This window comes from Dromaius novaehollandiae, chromosome 15 (assembly GCF_036370855.1).
Source record: "Dromaius novaehollandiae isolate bDroNov1 chromosome 15, bDroNov1.hap1, whole genome shotgun sequence".
Lineage (NCBI taxonomy): Eukaryota > Metazoa > Chordata > Aves > Casuariiformes > Dromaiidae > Dromaius > Dromaius novaehollandiae.
The window spans coordinates 16,865,550-16,882,335 of record NC_088112.1 but is presented as its reverse complement, the minus strand read 5'-3'; the positions used below and the strand labels follow the sequence as shown (position 1 = coordinate 16,882,335).

Below are 16,786 nucleotides of genomic sequence, written 5' to 3'. Positions count from 1 at the left end.
ACGGCAGCCTGGGTCTATCTGAGTAGCTTTCCACAGGGGGACAGACAAAATCACTTGGGTCTATTTGGCCCTCACACACAACATATAGCCATTTGTGCTCTGTGGGCTGTACTCCCAGGCGCACCCTCCTCCTCATGAGCGGGGTCTCTTGTCCCCAGCTGTGCAGGCTGATGTCCCGGCATGTGACCTGACACCCTGTCTTAGCTCATTTCCCAGCTCCTGTGGTCCATCTCCATCCCTGGGGCTTGTATGAGGTCCCAGCACCTCAGATGGGGGTGATCCTGCCCTCCAACCCTCCCAGTAAACCCACCCAAGCTCATCCCTCTGCAGAGCTTCCCCACTTGCCCTTGAGACCCCCATTTTCAGGTTCGGGAAGCCAGGAGAAGGGGGCGCATTCAGGAGCGACTTTTCTACCTGGCCCGGCTAACGGAGGCCTCCTGAGGGAGGTCGCAGATTCCCTCAGGCTTGGGGTCAGGAAGGGGGATGATATAATCGTTCTCGCCCCCGTTCTGGTGCACAGCTGTGTAGAGGATGCTGCTGGTGGGGGAGCTGGGAGCAGGCCTGGCATTGTTCAGCCCGGGGATCGTGGGTCTTGTGCGGACAACGGCGGGGTGGTCACTCTTCATGAACTCTTCATCCACCTGCTGGTACCTCTGCTCCCACAGGGCAGGTTACCAAAGAAACAGGAAGTTCTTGTGAGCGGTGAAAACGAACTTTTGTTGTGTTGGCTTTCCCTGCTTGCTAGGCTTCTTCTAAAGGGGCAGGCACCTTCTAGCTGGGTTCAGCTACCCTGACTCCACTACTGACAGACCATGAATGTTTCTTAAGTGGGTGATTAAGGGAATGACCCTACAGCTCCAAAATATCAAATAGTCAGAGGCAGGTTTTCAATTCAATGGACCTGCCAATTTTGATGTCCCCAGTTGTTGAGACACCAGCAACAGTCAGGCAATGATGTCAATTTTCTCAGCAATGTTCCCAGGATGCTCTAACCATGTTCATTGGCTGTGCAGACTAATTCAGGCCAGGTCACAACAAAATCCTCTTTCATAGCAGGGACTAATCACTTGTCTCCCAAGCCCTATCTGAGAGCTCTAACCATGGCAGCATCCTCTCCAGAGCACTGACCCTTCTCTGTCTTTCCAGTGCAGGATCCTTTGAACATACCTTTCTGTAGCAATCCACCAAGAGGTTTCCCATAAGCACCACCAGCTGTGAAAAGGACGGTCTTATCTCAAACTTCTCCTCCCAGCACTTCTGCATGATATCGTAGCTAACCAGAGGGAACAGAAGGGCATGCTATTGAGTTAGCCGGTGGGGAAAACAGAGGCAGAAATGCTCCTGTAGTTAGTGCAGGGCAAGCTCAGGGAAAATATATATGGACAGCACTCACATTTCATCAGAGGCATGGGTGGGTTTGGACATCCGATAGCCACGTTTGATGGCATTGTAGAACTGTTCGTTCATAGGCAGTTCGGGGTATGGAGTCCCTCCTGGGTGTAAAGGGAGAGCAGGGAATGAGGTTGGTGGAGACTGCCACCCTTATGCCATCAGGCATATCACACCAATGTTTCCTGTTCTTGTTTACCTTTTCTGTTTCATTTCACTTCCAAATGGCAACGTTAGCATGGGAAAGAAGGAGACATAGCATAAAGTGCTACTCTGATGCTGATAGAGTTGGGAATGGGGTAAGAAATGGATTTGTACCTTCTTGGTTTGGGAGGGGATCCTGGAGATGTACAGGTGCTCTGCTAATGTGCTACCAGACCTAAGGACACCAGCATGATCTCCAGGGCACTTACCCAGAGTGAATATCTCCCAGAGGAGAATCCCAAAGGACCACACATCACTCAGAGTGGTGTACAGGTTGTTGAAGATGCTCTCTGGGGCCATCCACTTAAGAGGCAAGAAGGTCTAAAAGGGAAAGATGGAACAAGAAGAGAGTCAGCTGCAGTTGCGGCACTTCTATATCAACACTCAGCTTACAAGTGGAGGAGACACCTTCAGAGCTTCCCATCAGCCCAGCACAGTCACTGTCAGACACTCCATGGGGGAACCAGTTTCCTCTTTCCTAGCACAGAGTGAATCCAGCAGGCAGGAGGGAAGAGAGGGCATACTACGTCCATTTCCATGACAGCCAACAGCCTGTCAGCCGTGATGAGCTGTCATGGTGTGCATGTGTGTTTCCTAGCCCTTGGGCAGAGTGTGCTGACTTGTGCATGACCGCGGCACTCAGGCAGGGACTCCAGGACTGTCTGCACTTTGCAAACCTGAGACCAGGCTGTAGAGGGCTATGGGGCTAGGAGGAGATGGGCTGAAGAACACATCCAGGACACATCCATGCTCCTTTGTCCTGCTCTTATCCATTCAGAGTGATGCATAAAAGAAGCCTCACTTGGTCAGCTTACGTGCCATGCTGGCTGTGCTTTTCCTGGGCTGGAAAGGGATTTGCTTGCACAATGAATACCAAAATAATCCCCAGGAAGGATTGCAAAGGGGCCCAGTTTCGTTTCCTGTTTTGGAAGGAAAAGAAGTTTGCCAAGGCTGGATTGGAAACCCCAGCCCCTCCGCAGGAGGAGGGACAGGAAAGGGCCTTGTACCCTCCCCAGAGACTGAGTACCTGGCTGCCAACCCACATGAGTGGGAGCAGGTGGAAGGAGGCTGAACAATTCATTGAGTAGCTAAAGACTGGGGTTTGAGGGGCCTGGCTCTCGGCCCTCCCAGCCTCAATTTCCCTGCCTGCTAAATGGGGCCAATTACACGGCTTGCTTTTCTCAAGGCTGTGCATTCCCTAATGCCCCAGGACTGGGGTGGACACAAGACAGGGCTGTTGTTGAAGGCACAGGGGAGGCTCTGGGGGATGCTGATTTACACCCTCATCCTCTTCTGCCTCGAAAGATCGGAGACATCTTTCTGGAAAGTAGCTGCTCGCAGGAAAGCACTTCCTCTTTCCCTGCGGTCTAGTGGTTAGAGCAGAAGTCTGTGAACCTCTTCCCAGAGTGTCCAGTGACTCACGGCACCACTGTCAAGCAGCCTAACCCTGCACTCCTCCTGCCTGCAGCTCAGGACCGGACACAGCACTGTGCAGGGAAGGGATGCAGGCCTGCTCCTGAGGATGGGCTGTGTGGTAGTCCCTAGCTTTGCTACAGCTATCCAGGTTCTTCTGTAAGAGCCCAGAGGTATGGACATGCGATTCTGCGACTCCATGGCATACAGAGCACATCAGGTGCAGGACAGCTGGCCTTTGACACCATCACCTGGGAGTCCTGCCCTGCCACCACCCCCAGGCACAATGATGGACAGGCCGCTCACAGGGTGAAAGCATAGTGGATGCCAGGCCCAGAGCAGGTAGTGGGAAGGGGCTTGCACGGCTCCTGGCACTCACACTGCCTTTGGAGATGTAGTTGGAATCCCTCATGATGTCCCTTGCCAGGCCAAAGTCACAGATCTTCACCAGCTTCCCCTCGCAGATGAGGACATTCCTTGCGGCCAGGTCACGATGCACGCACTGCAAGGGGGAAGCAGGCCATGGTCACTGCAAGGGGCAGAAACATTGAGGGGCACCCACAGGATCCTGGGGAAGCAGCCCAACTCCAGTGCTAACCCCATCCTAGGGCTGCAAGGACAGGATTCACCTCACATCACTGGAGGTACCTACATGGCCTCCAAGGACAACCATGCCTCACAGCCATGAGCAGTGCTACCTTCTTTTCACTGCTGCCTTGGGCTGCTTTCCCCTGTGACAGCAACAGCCATCCAAATCTCCTGAGGGCAATCTGAATAACCCAGTGGAGAGCAGGTTGCCAGGTGCTGACTATGAAAGGTGAGCAGCAGGCTGGCGCAGAGGAGACATCTCTGTTTGGACAGCCTGATCTGCTGCAGAGTGCCTTGTGCTTTAGCACAGACAGTATCACTGTTTGGGGGTGGTCATCCTGATAAAGGAGATGATACAGCACCACAGCTGTGCTGCAGGTGGCTTGGGAGGAGCTGAGAGTCAGGGAATTTGAGGTCTGAAGCTTGATCTAAGCCAGAGCTAGCTGTCATGTGCAAATACAGTCATACTGATCCCCAGGGCTGCGTATCCAAAGAGAAGTGGTCAGCAGCTCTTCAATTGCACAGCCACTTCTCCCTTGAGGAGGTTGGCATGGACTGAGGGACAGTGAGCTGAAGCCAAGCACAGGACATGGCAGAGCGTTTCTTGCCTCTGCCACTGCAGACACCACGGACTGGCCTACATACGTACGTTTTTGGAAGCCAGGAACTCCATCCCGTTGGCCACCTGGAAGCTAAACCCAACCAAGTCCATGTAGCTGAGAAGCGGAGACTCGTTTATCAGTGTCACCCGGTCTGTTCTTTCAGGAGCTGGAGGGAGAGAAGGGCAAGCAGACACTCACGCTGGTGTTAGTTGGCATGCCTCCAGACTCGCACTGGAGCCTGCGCTGGAAGGACCCAGCCTGCTGGGGGTTGCTCAGCCTCCATGGACAAAGCAGCAGAGCCGGGGGCTCCCAGCACAAGGATGTCTGTCACCATTGCTGGAATAGTCCCAAAGGTGACCTTTGCGATAGGCATCACCCAGCTCTGCAAGCAAGAGCATCCAGTGCCCCACGTACAAGCTCTTCTCCCTCTTGCTGTGGCTCAGCCATTACCTGACGGGGAATAGCTGTCCAGCTCATACGGGGTGCCGTAGTTGGAGGACTCAATGTCAGCATACTTGACTTCACCCTTCATATCAGACATGGGCACATAATCCAGGGAGTCGTCCTTGCTCATGTCCATGTAGCCCCCATCACTCTCAACAGATAAGGAGAGGTGGCTATGGGAGGAAGCAAAAGGGGTGTTCAGGCCTGGAGGAGCAGACGGACACAGGCAATGGGAAAATTTGAGGGACTACAATTCCTGAACCCTCAGCCCTGGCACTAAAATGTTCCAGCAGGGGATGAAGCCCTGCATCATGCACACAGAGATATGCAGATAGCACTGGAGACTTTCCAACACCAAACAGCTCTGGTGTTTGGCCTCAGTGCTAGCTTTAAATAGCCATGCCATATTCTCCCGAGGGTCTCCAGGTGTTCTTGGCTGCAGGCTTCAGCTTTTTGTGCCCTCCTGGCCTGGCAGAGCACGGGCTTAGCTCAGCAGTCAAGCTTGGTGCCAGGGCAGTGTGGGGAGGTGAGCCAGGTCCAGGCAGCTCCATGGGCACCCGTGGGGTGAGAGAGTGTGAAAGCCAAGCCAGAGCAGGCATGCAAAGCCCTCCATGCCAGCTGTGCATGGTCCCACGCTGACTGGGGCCAGCTCTAAGAAGGCTGAACGGAGTGAGCATGCCCGCATTGCTCAGTCCACATTTAAACCTCCCTAGTTTAGGTCAGCAGGGTCTGTATGTCCACCCTCACTGAGCACTTCTCCCTTGAGCAAGCAACAACTGCAACTGGGAAGCAGCATCCAGAGGCTTTCTACATGCTGGTGCTGAGCAAGGGAAACCTGCTGTGCAGCTGAGCCATGGGCCAAGTCCCTGCAGACTCAGCCTGGGCCCTGAGAGCAGCTCAGGAGGCTGTGCTCGGTGCTGAAGAGGAACTCAGTGGCCTTCAAGCAGAAAGCACAGGAGGTGGCTGTGCTGATGTCCCGACACTGCTCTGTTTTACTACTGTTTTGGTATGCTGGAAGGAAATGCTGCTTTCTAACTTCCCGTGGGACCGCTTCTCTGCACTGACGTGCCTGCACGCCTTATGGCCAGTGACCAGATGAAGGACAATTTCTCTTTGCTCTTAAAAGCTCTTGTGCAACTACAGTCCTTCTAGCACTTCTCCCTTAGGCATAGTAGCAACAAGACGTGCCCTGAAAATGCAGAACTGAGGTCTCCAAGGCCTAAGACATGCTCGGAAACCTTTCCTCTCTGTACTAGATGTGTAGCTATGGTTATGCTAGTAAAGTTAACGATGCCAGGGAATATTCCCAACTGGCACGGAGCAGCCAGCATGTATGCTAGCAGACTCAGCCTCCCGGACACACAGATTGCCTCTTCTAACTGTCTGCCGGGAGCAGTCTGAAGATGGCTGACTGGCACAGGGAGCATTCTCACAAGGTAATGGAGTGGACAAACGTGTTCCAGTGCAGGGGAAGAGCTTATTTTACTGGTCTGGAGGAAACCTAGGTATCCAGAGTACCAGATTCCCTCAGTGATGGGGGAAAAGATGGGGCTGGCACCAGGGAGAAAGAGAGTGCTGCTTTTTAGGCACCTCTGCACGTGGTCCTCCTTGGTGGTGTTCCCGTACATCTCTGCCTCTCGCCGGGCTTTCTCGCTGTAGGACTGCAGAAAGGTGTGCTTGTTGTGGTGCAGGTAGTCCACCAGGTCCCCGTAGCGGCAGTACTCGGTGATGATATAGATGGGACCTGGTGGTAGAGAGTACCTGCGTCAGCCCTGCCTTTCTCCTGCTTGTCCCCCGGGGCTGTGGTTTTCATCCCACATGGCCTAGGCCACCTCTATGGGGTCTGAGAAAGGGGAGAGAAGCTTGTGGGGGCTGAGATGTGCATATGGGGCCTGGCACCCCCAGGGGAGCCTCGAACCCAGAAACACATTTCCCACCCCAGGGATACTACCAGCTCATAGGACATGTTCCTGGCTAGGGTCACAGGGAAAAGCCACTCTTTCGGCAGCGAACATTTCTCGATTTTGAAATCTGTGGCTGGGTGGGGAGGTGGGGGTTAATGAAAAAATGCATTCTCAGCTTCCAGGAGGCTGGAAGGAACAGTTTTTGGAGCCCCACTTGGCTTTCCTAAGGCAACAGAAAGTCATTTCGAAACAGAAACCAGGAATTACTCTATTTGAGGACAATTCTTCCCTGCAGCATGGCCTGGGGCAGCAAGGAGAGGAGACGGGGCACCCTGAGCCAAGCGGGGCCCTGTGTGAGTGGGGCACAGCTACCTCCTTTTGTGCAGGCCCCCAGCAAGTTGACAATGTTCAGGTGAGGTCCCAGGTGGCTCATGATCTTCAGCTCAGACATGAGGGCCTGCTTCTCGCTGCTTCTGGCGGTAGCTGTTGGGGAGACTTGGTGTGAGTGGAGGCAAGGTTTCCCAGCAGGACGGGGAGGGGAGCACACCGGGACCAGACGGCCTCGTGGCATTTGGATGGAGGGATGGGGGAGAGGGATGGTGGAGGGGACTCACACTTGAGCATTTTGACTGCCACTTTCATGGTGGACTGCGAATGGCTCAAACCATGGGCTGTCGCCTCCACCACGCGTCCAAAGGCACCGGAGCCAAGAGTGCGTCCTGCAGGGAAACAGCAATGAGACAAAGGTGGTGAGGACTCCCTGCATGGACAGGCTGCATCGGAGAGGAGAGGAGCTTGGAAAAGCTACGTCCCTTGTCTCAGGTGACACTAATCTTGCTGCAGCTCTCCTGGTGGGAATGACAGCAGTGGTGAGCTATGATGTTGGGGCTGGGGCTGGTTGCTGGCTGGCTGTGAAGGGAAGGAGCTGCCACTCACAGGGAAGAATAGCCAGGAGAAAGCCAGTGCCTCATGCCAAAGGGAGCAGATGGCTTTCCACAGTGGCCCCCGATGGCCCCTCTGCCCCAGGGCTGTCACAGGGAAGGGGCCCATCCTATTTCCAGTATCTCCCTGGGTTACTCTCCTTTGCACCTCCCAGTGTGTGGGATCTAACACTGAGACATCACAAACTCAAAAAGGCCTAAATATCCCTTTTTTCAGCCTCAGGTCCAGTCTCTCTTCCCATGCTGCAGCATCCCGCCCTGTACCCGTGTTCCCACGCCAGGGCAGCATCTCTCCCAGGGCTCTGTGCTTGTCTCTTGGCTTTGCCATGCCAGCAATGCAGTGCCCCAGACTGGGGGACTGGCCACATCCTCCCCAGACAGCCAGAACCCGGCAAGTCTGTCAGGTTGGACCTGCAGAGCTTTTACCTAACACCAGCTTGTCCCTGGGCACCTCCCAGCTGGAGTCATAAGGGAGCTGCATGGGATCCACGTAGATGTACTCATGCCCATCAGAGCTGACTGACTCGATCACCTTCCAGCGGATTTCGTAACGCGGTTTCTGGAGACAGGAGCAAAGGGGCAAGAGAGGCTTGAGAGGCTGGGGGGTCACGGAGGGCATGGGGTGTGTGGATGGGCTTTGTCAGGCAGCCCATGGTCCCTGCAGCCATTGCCTCCCACCCCATCTGGCCTACGAATGTCTAGGGATGCAGAGGCCCGTGGAGGCACATGGTCCCCAGCTCAGGTGGGACAGCATTGGGGCTGTGGCAGCAGGGAGCTCTCAGCTTCCCTCTCCTCCAGCACTCAACATGGGGGCACCACCACGGCAGCCTGGGAGCGTGCTCCCTCCTTACCTTCTGCCACAGGACGATGAGGATGACCAGGGAGATGACGGTAAGGACCAGCAAGGCCAGGATGACAGAGATGATGACCACTTTAAACGGCAAGGCTACAATGATAACCACAGAGACAGCAGTCAGACTGCTCCGTCCCTGTGTGGCCTGGGCACCCTGGGCAAAGGGGGGACACCAACACAGAGTGCTCTATGCACCATTCCCCTTCCCTGCTCTAGTTATTGTCCCCCTCCTGCTACACGCCTCCCCCAAGCAATCTACTTGGGGGGGGATGACAATGGGCTGATGGTATGTCATGGGGCCTTTAAACGGATCCAGACACCAAACCTCAGCTCTCCTCTGGTTGGGACAGGGTCTTACTGGAGGAAGTCCCTCTCCTCTCCTCCCTGGCAGACCTGTCCAGCACTAGTGGTGCCAGCACGCTGGGGAAGATGGGGTGATGGGTTGCTACAGCCACCGAAGGGCTCTCTGTGACCTTGGGAGCAGTTTGACTGCAGGAGGGTGTAAGGAGCTGGGAGGCTGGTTTGCCCAGAGGAAGATCTGGTAACTCCAGCCCCCAGCTCAGAGCACTCTCTCTCATATTTGGGAGGTTTAGCCCACAGTTGTTCAGGTTTGTGGCACCATCTAGTGACCCGCAGGCTAATAACAGGCCCCTGGGGACCTGCTCTGGCCCTCTCCTCTCGCCTCCCTTAGGGGACGTCCCCGCTCAGCAGTGATAAGAGGATGTTCATGGCCAGTGGACGGGGCTCCAGGCTCCTCCTAGAGCCGGCTTTCCTACCTGACCCCAAGCAGGCTCTGCTCTGGGCATAAATATCCAGACTTCCTGCCTTGGAGGGCTGCAGCCATCAGAGGACAGTCCTATCTCCCAGCATCTCCAGACTGGAGGCATGGAGAGGAAAGTCTAGCTCCCCCCTACCAGCTCAAACACCTCCCGCAGCGCTTACTGTGTGGGACCAGCGTGATGTCCTGGGAGTTCATGCCCAGGAAGTTTTGCACGGTGCATCTCAGCAGCAGGGGCTCGTCCACCCTGTGGAGCTGCAGGGTGCTGTTCACGCGGTACACCTGCAGCTCCGCGTGGTACGTGGCGTTGGTCTGCAGGCCGATCTCGGCGGAGTCATTCCCCAGCAGCCGCGTGGGGTGCCCCTTGGTGCTGCACCTGCCCCGGGGGGAGGAGACAGGAACAAAAGAGGCAGTCAGTCCTCCATGCCACCACAGGATGCCTGGGTGTGTGGAGGAAGTCTCCTTGCTCTAAAACACCATCCGCTAACTTCCCTTCCTCCTGTTTGGCCTTCTTGCACCATTTGCTGGGGAGCTGGAGGGCATTGGTCCAGATCCCTGTGAGCTACTAAGCTGAAGCTCCAGGGTGTCTCCTGGGCCCAGTATATAGCATGTTTCATTTTTAAATTAATTTTCCAGCTCTTTTCCTTGCAGGCAATGGGCCTAAGTCTGCTACTGCAGCAGAGCCCCAAGCCCTGCTCATCAGAGGGCAGGGGTGACGTGGCTGTGATCAATGCACAGCCAGCAGAATATAATAAAATAGCAGTCTGCTATCATAATAGATATGGGAACCTTGCTTCTCCCACAGGCTCCGTCTCTCTGCTCACCATTTGATGTCACTGCAGGTGGACCAGCTGATCTCTGGCTGCGGCATCCCTTCAGCAGAGCACGTTACGGTCTGCTCCCCGCTGCTGGCACTGCTGTTCTCCTTGAGATCCACCACTTTGGCTGGCACTGAAACCAACAGACACTGGTGAGAATCAACCCTCCACTTTGCCTGCAGGATGGAAGGGCTACATGATTCCTCTGCACCCCCAACATGGCCCAGGGCTGAAAGAACAGTGAACTAGGACCCACAACCTCAATCATGTTTCATTTTTGAAACCTAACAACAAAACCAGAAAAGCGAGGGGCGGGGGCAGAGGACACCAGCCCCTGTCTAACTTCCTTAGGGAGCAAAGGGAGGCCGGGGGGACATCAGCAGAGCTGCCCACCCCTCTCTGTGCCTACTGCATTGGCACAGAGTGTGAAACCCTAGCCAGTGGTGTCTGCACTGCCTCCTTGCCCCTTGCTCTTAAAGCGAGATATTTCAAGTGAGCATGTCTCTTGCTTCATTGACCAAAATCACTCTGGGGCTGTAGTCCCAGGAGCAAGGGCTTCAGCCTAAAGTCCTGCGACGAAGGACAGAACCACCCCCTAGGACCTCTCCTACACTCCTTGGTCTGGTCTCTGCATGCACATCCTCACCATTTATCTGCAGATGGAAAGACAGCTCCTGCACATCGTCCTCATTGAAAGCCCGGATGGTGTAAAATCCTCCTTCTTCCTGCTTCACCCGCACCAGGACTAGAGCTGTTTGGTACCTGGAAGAGACACAGGCCTGGTGTGATGAGCACGCTCACGGTGCACATCAGGGTAATGTTCTCCCCCAGATACCTGGGGGCTGACAGCACCCAGAGGGACCAGCTCCCACCCAACTGTGGCACGCACAAAATCCATTTGCGAAAAGGCCAGTGTTCATTGGCCACCCTGTGTCCAACTGGCTATTTCTAGCTTGCCTCATGACCTGTCCACTGTCTGCATGTTGGTGAGGGGAGATGGGCTTTCACCTGGTTTCTGAGAGGTTCCTGCTGGAGATGGTGAACTCGCTGTTGCTCTCCATGGTCAACGTCTTGTTGTTCTTCAGCCACATGATGGTCGGCGGTGGGTAGGCTTCCACCTCCACCTGAATGGTGCGGCTCTTATGGACCTCGGCATACTCCGTGCTGGCCAGGTGAGTGTGGAAGCGCACAAAGCCGTGCTCTGAGAGGGTGCAGGAGGGGTAAGGGCTTCAGAGAGAGACATGGCTCCCTTTCTACCCCTCTGCCTGGCACAGGGCAGGATAAACATGGATCTGGAACAAAACACCCTGAACACCAAGCAGTGGTTGGGCAGCTTGCTCCAGATCCAGCCTTCAAGGTCTCAGGCCTGTGTCCAAGGGGAGCATGGGTGCAGAGTTGTACTTTGGAGCAGGGCAGCTCATGGGGGAGATAACACGTAAGGAAAGGCTATCATCTTGTAGAGATGGGACAGTTTCCCTCAAATTACACAAAGGGAGGAGAGACACAGATGGACAAGGGGACAAGTTTGGGCTGGCAGTGCGTTGGCCCTGTACAGTGCAAAAGAGCTCTCACCCGCACCATGAGGTGTCTTAGAGGGGCCCATAAAGCCATGGTGGGGGATTTGGGATTTTTTGAAGCCTAGAAGTGAGCAGGGATGACATTAGGCCCCTCTGGGGTGAGCGCTGGCTTTTTGCCTCCTTTACTAAGGGCAGAGGTGGGGAGGGAAGAGAGCTGGAGGCTGGGAAGAGAGCTGGAGGCTGAGCAGAGAGAAGAGACTGTGGCATCCTGGAGCCTGCCTGGATGCCCACATGGTTTCTCTGGGTTCTGGCTTTGAGTGTGTGGGCAGCAACGCACCGATCACATGGACTGTGATATCTTTTCGGTCTGTTTTCTCGTGGTAGCCCTCCGAGACGTTGCAGATGTATGTCCCACTGTCTTCCAGTTCTGCGTTCTGGATGATGAGGATGGAGCGGATTTCATGGGTAGATCCAGGCAGGAAGTCAGTCACTGGCTCCACAGCCTTCCCAGCCTGCACAATGGGGACAGGAGATACATGCTGTGAAATCAGGCATGTTCTGCCATCAGAGCTGCAGAGCCAGGCTTATGGGGAGGGAGGAGAAGGGGTAGAAGATCCCAGTCTGGGTGGGATGGGGACAGGGTACATGCAGTGATCAGAGGCCACTGAGACAGATAGCTTTAGTACAAGGATCTCCCCCTGAAGTTTCCCTGCATGGCAGCAGCTTTAGCAGCATCCCACAGCTTCTGTCATGGGATGAAGCTTCTTGAGTACTGCCGTGATACTGATGTGTGGCTGCCACAGGACATTGGGCCAAAAGCTGGAGCTTCCCAGAGACCATGAGGCCAGAGCACTCACCTTCTTGCGAGGATAAGCCCAGTTGAAGTTGACCAGCTCATTGCCGCTCACGGTGCACATCAGGGTAATGTTCTCTCCCTGCCTCACTATGGTCTGCACCGCACTGATAGAGACATTCACGGAGGAAACTGTGGAGGATTTCAAACACAGACATGAATAATGAAGGAAGGGGAGAGCAAGAAAGTAGGAGCACTGGGAGAGCTGCTTATCAGCACAGGCTCTGTGCCCATATCATCTCCTCATTTATCTGGGTTTGTCTTTTATCTCAAGTGTCCCTGCTTAGGGGCAGTGACCAATTCTTGTTCAGGGCTGTACAAAGACAAGGGCCCTGGGCAGCTCACCCTGGATCCTGTAGACATAGAACGTGTCTGAATCCACCTCCTGGTCATCCACAATTGTCCGACAGAAGTAAGTCTTGTCTTCAAAGAAGCCTTTGAAGCCCTGCTGTGGGTCGTAAGCAGCTAGGATGGGGTTCTCCACCTTCTTTTCATAGAGGGTCACCTGCATCTGCGGGTTGGTCACACGGCATGGGATGACGGCCTCTGTGTAGCCCGTGATGAAGATGAAGAGCTCCTCGGCGGCTGTGGGGAGGAAGACTAGGGAGGGATCTGTGGGAGAGAGAGGCATGCTGGTTACATTAAGCTGCTTGAGGCTGAGCTATGGCTGCTCTGTGCCCCCCCCCAGCACTGGTCCAACATCGGGTTGTCTCCAGACTGCTGCTGTAGGTTGCTCCTTGCCTGCTCCTCCTCATCACAGCAACACAGAGCCACTCACGGGAGAGCGAGAGAGACATAGCCAGCTACCAGCTAGCACCATTGCCTCCCCCATCACTTGCCCAACACGTGAAACGTGGGCCTCTCCTGTGACCCAACATACCAGAGACATGCCAAAACCAGAAACACAGCTTGAGAGCTCTCTGCTCTGGGAGGGAGGATTTTGGGAGGCAGGTGCTTGGAAACCAATCAGTAATTCAGGACCCTCTTTCTCCTGGTTGCTAGACCTCCACGGAAATGCAGAGACAAGGATGTGCTGTCCCTTACCCGGAACGTAGATGTAAACAGCCTTCCTCTCTGTTGGCTCTGGAGCCTGGTCAGGGCTGTAGGTGCACACGTACTCCCCCGTTTGACGGCCTGTCACATTCCTGAGGGTGAGATTGCTGACGAAGACACCATCCTTGTGCTCCAGCGAGGCGGCAAGAGCCTGACCCTCCCGTTCCCAGACCACCATGCCATCCCCATAGCACACAAGGGAGAAGGTGCTGTGGAGGTTAAGGACGATCTCAGCATCTCCAGGTTCGATGTGCAGTCTGCTACCCCCAGACGTTACCTCCAGCAGACCTGGGAGAGGGAATTTGGAGGAGTGAGATGAGACTGTGATACTGTTACACTTGCCCGAGCAAAATCTTTGGTGAGGACACGGCTGGAAGCAGAGGTGACCTGGGGATCCCCCACATATTTGCTCATGTCCTCGGCTTTTCTGTGTCCCATGAGCTGGTCTAGGTGGTCCCAGGAGCTGACATTATGGATAGCAGTACTGTTGACTCAAAATGAGCCTCTCTCTGCAAAGGCAGATGTAGGTCTCAGAGGCACCTTCAAAGGCTTGGAAAGGCCATTAGTGCCTTTAGTGAGTGGGGGATGGGGGGAGGAAATGGTGCAATTCCCTGCTCTGCTGGCTGCCTTTCCATAGGGATAGTTTCAGAAGTGACACAGACTAGCCAGAAACAATGTCAATTTAAAAGAAAATGAACAAGGAATGGAAGGAAAACCTTGCAGGAAATCCTATGGAAGCAATAGAGCAGGCAAGGTCTTCCTGAATGATTTCCCGTGTCTCTCCTGGGCGGCTGCCATCCTCCCTGCTGCACCCTTTGCCCAGAGGTCCCAGCGGGGCTGGGAAGGGGCATGAGCTCTGCAGGGCAGCTGGGCACAGCGCCCAGGGCCCCGCACACCTGAGCGGCAGGGAAACCCTGCCTTGCTGCGAGCAGAGCAGGTGCAGCCAGGCACCCCATTGCCTCGGGGTAGGGGCTATGGGGTGAGTGGGCTCTGATCAAAGCCTCCCTGCCATGGGGGCGTCCATAGCATCTGGCTTTGGTAGCTTCTCAGGTATCTGCTAAGGGCTGAGTGCACCTACGAAGGTCACCTCCTTCTGCCCAGCTGTGTGTTGGCATGAAACCAGTTGGGACTTCACGTCCCACCCATGGTAGGATTGGGTCAGCGTGGACAGATGAAGCCAAGTCATTAGAGGGGGTGGATGCATCCCGTATACACAACGTGACAGTCGGGCTAGTGTGTGCCTCGGAGAGCTGATGTCTGTCTGTCTGTCACGTACGAGCCTGCTGCGCGCTGTGTAACGTCTGTGCCTCCCAGCACCGTTTGCTCCCCGCCGCCCTGGCTGGGGTGAGCATCCCGGGGCAGGTTCCTTGTGCAGGGCCCAAACCCACGTGCGCCTCCCCAGCTGCATCACTCACCGGTGAGGAAGAGGAGCCCAAGGGTTGCCTTCAGCGAGGGGCACGGCATGGTGGGGTCCATGGCACAGCAGCCGAGTCCTGCCAAGAGCAAAGCAGGGTGAGCGCAGCGTAGCCAGCAGAGATGCTCCCTCCGCTGCCCCGGGCAGGGCCTCGCTCCACCCCCCCTCCCCGCTCTGCAGCCGTGGGGTTGGGGCAGCTCCCTCCTCCCGGCCAGAAACCTCGTGTTTCTTCCCAGTTTTCCAGCCTGCTTGGTCAGCCCAGACCGTGGTGCCCCGGGACCTTCGCTCAGCCTTTCCCTCTTGGCGGGCTGCCCTGGTTTTCCCTCACGCTGGGGCTGCCAAAGGAGCTGTTTCTAAGGCATCTCCCAGTGGTAAACAGGGATCTTGCTGGATGCTGCAGGAGTTGTGTCAAGAATTGCTCATCTCTGCTGGAAAGGCCACTCCCCCTGCTGCAGAGTCCTGCCTTTCGCCGTCCTCTGCTCTCCTCCTTGCCTTTCTTCCCCTAGCTTTGCTTTCCCTCCGCTCCAGTGAGATAAAACTTGCTAGAAAATGGGTTTTCCCCCACTTATTCCTCCCACGTTTTTTGCTTCTTCCACCAACTCCCCCCCTCAAAAAAAACCCCTGAAGATTTCTTGTATTTTGGTTTAAAACACATATATTTAAAGGGACTATTTAAGAAGGCTTTTTAGTTAAACATCCCCTTTTGCAAAATTTCTCAGGAAATCTTTTGCACAGAGCATTTCCAACCCTCCCTGGTGCAAACAGACAGTCCTGAAGAGACCAGGTCAACGTTTCCCATGAGCGGGGACGTCTGTCCCCTGCGTGATGGGGTGACAGGTATCCCCCCCTCCTCACACCTGCAGGTCGGGGATGAGCATTTCTGTAAAGCCAGACAAAGAAGATAAGGAAAGAAGGAGGGAGGGGAAAAGACTTTCCAGGGGAAAGCTGGGGGAAATGGAGGGCCAATCCCTAAGGATTGGGAACAAATGGGAGGAGAGTTTCCCGTCCTGATTTGGGCTGAAAATAGGACAAGCGCAATTGCCATGGCACTGGGCGAGGGAGCAGGTCCCCTGAGGACGAAGCGCTGGGGAGGCGGGCAGCCGCCGAGGGTTGAGCAACGGGGACGGCAGAGCCAAAGCCGCAGTTCAGCACTCCTGGGCTTTGGGAAGGTTTCCATGTGGATCTGAACGTCATGACCCAGTCATGCTGCTATCCGGGGATGAGCTGCCGCCCTGCAGCTGGGCCACCTCCCATCTCCCAGCTCATGGGGTGTCTTGCACCCGCGTCGTGCTGCCCTCCGCATGCCAGGACCCCTGTGCTAGCAGTGTCTGGGGCTGCGACCTGGCTCCAGGTACCGTCTCTTACTGAACAACATGTTGCCGCTTGGCCCTGGAGTTGTGTCTGGGTCTGCTTGATGTTAGGAGGAAATGGTTTTTAAATGACGTGCGCTTGTCAGATGTTTTTATTATTCTCTTGCTTTGGCTCAGGAAAGTCTGATCTACCAGCAAACTCTTCCAGGTCTCCAGCTTATTCAGCAGCTTCCCTCTCTCCTTCCCTCCCTCCCTTCAGAAAACCCCTCCGTGACTCCTTCTGCCTGTGCCAGAGGGGATGAGAGCACCTCTGGGGAAGAGCTGGGGGTGGGTAGGATGAAAGGACTGAGGTGCAATTCAGGCTGTAAATGGATGCGACCTTGCTGCCCTGCCCTCCAAGCACACCAGCCTGCAGGAGAGGGAGAAGGATGGACAACCTAATCTCGTTGCCCCCCAAGACAATGCCATCAGGACAATTAGCTTTGTTTCCCAATTCTCCTCTGCAGAGGTGTGTGATTCATCCATTATTCAATGTCCAAGGCTGCAAGGACACCGGGGATCACCATCTCCTTTCACCCCTCCCTGCCTGTGTGCACAAGTCAGGCTGGAAGGCCCATCTCAAATCTCTGCTTTCCAGTAGCAAATATCTTCCCAAGCCAGTGCTCAGCTTTTAGTCAGTTGTCCAGCTCTGTGACTGCCACCGTC

The 16,786-nt window shown here is 55.2% G+C and overlaps 1 protein-coding gene across 1 annotated transcript in view; it reads right to left on the bottom strand.

The window, feature by feature from the left end:
* The window catches only part of PDGFRB (platelet derived growth factor receptor beta), a 33,472-nt gene that overhangs the window by 5,342 nt on the left and 11,344 nt on the right, over positions 1 to 16,786 (bottom strand). The window contains exons 2-22 of the mRNA XM_026122660.2: positions 14,773 to 14,850; positions 13,349 to 13,645; positions 12,650 to 12,916; positions 12,309 to 12,436; positions 11,789 to 11,963; positions 10,943 to 11,135; positions 10,581 to 10,696; positions 9,941 to 10,067; positions 9,281 to 9,492; positions 8,337 to 8,431; positions 7,912 to 8,044; positions 7,159 to 7,263; positions 6,917 to 7,027; positions 6,231 to 6,384; positions 4,647 to 4,813; positions 4,244 to 4,362; positions 3,386 to 3,508; positions 1,803 to 1,914; positions 1,394 to 1,493; positions 1,168 to 1,273; positions 415 to 653 (exon numbers count right to left, since the gene is read on the bottom strand). Of these exons, the coding sequence (XP_025978445.2) occupies positions 415 to 653; positions 1,168 to 1,273; positions 1,394 to 1,493; positions 1,803 to 1,914; positions 3,386 to 3,508; positions 4,244 to 4,362; positions 4,647 to 4,813; positions 6,231 to 6,384; positions 6,917 to 7,027; positions 7,159 to 7,263; positions 7,912 to 8,044; positions 8,337 to 8,431; positions 9,281 to 9,492; positions 9,941 to 10,067; positions 10,581 to 10,696; positions 10,943 to 11,135; positions 11,789 to 11,963; positions 12,309 to 12,436; positions 12,650 to 12,916; positions 13,349 to 13,645; positions 14,773 to 14,833 (3,140 nt within the window). The 5' untranslated portion in view covers positions 14,834 to 14,850. The remainder of the gene's footprint in view (positions 1 to 414; positions 654 to 1,167; positions 1,274 to 1,393; positions 1,494 to 1,802; positions 1,915 to 3,385; positions 3,509 to 4,243; positions 4,363 to 4,646; positions 4,814 to 6,230; positions 6,385 to 6,916; positions 7,028 to 7,158; positions 7,264 to 7,911; positions 8,045 to 8,336; positions 8,432 to 9,280; positions 9,493 to 9,940; positions 10,068 to 10,580; positions 10,697 to 10,942; positions 11,136 to 11,788; positions 11,964 to 12,308; positions 12,437 to 12,649; positions 12,917 to 13,348; positions 13,646 to 14,772; positions 14,851 to 16,786) is intronic.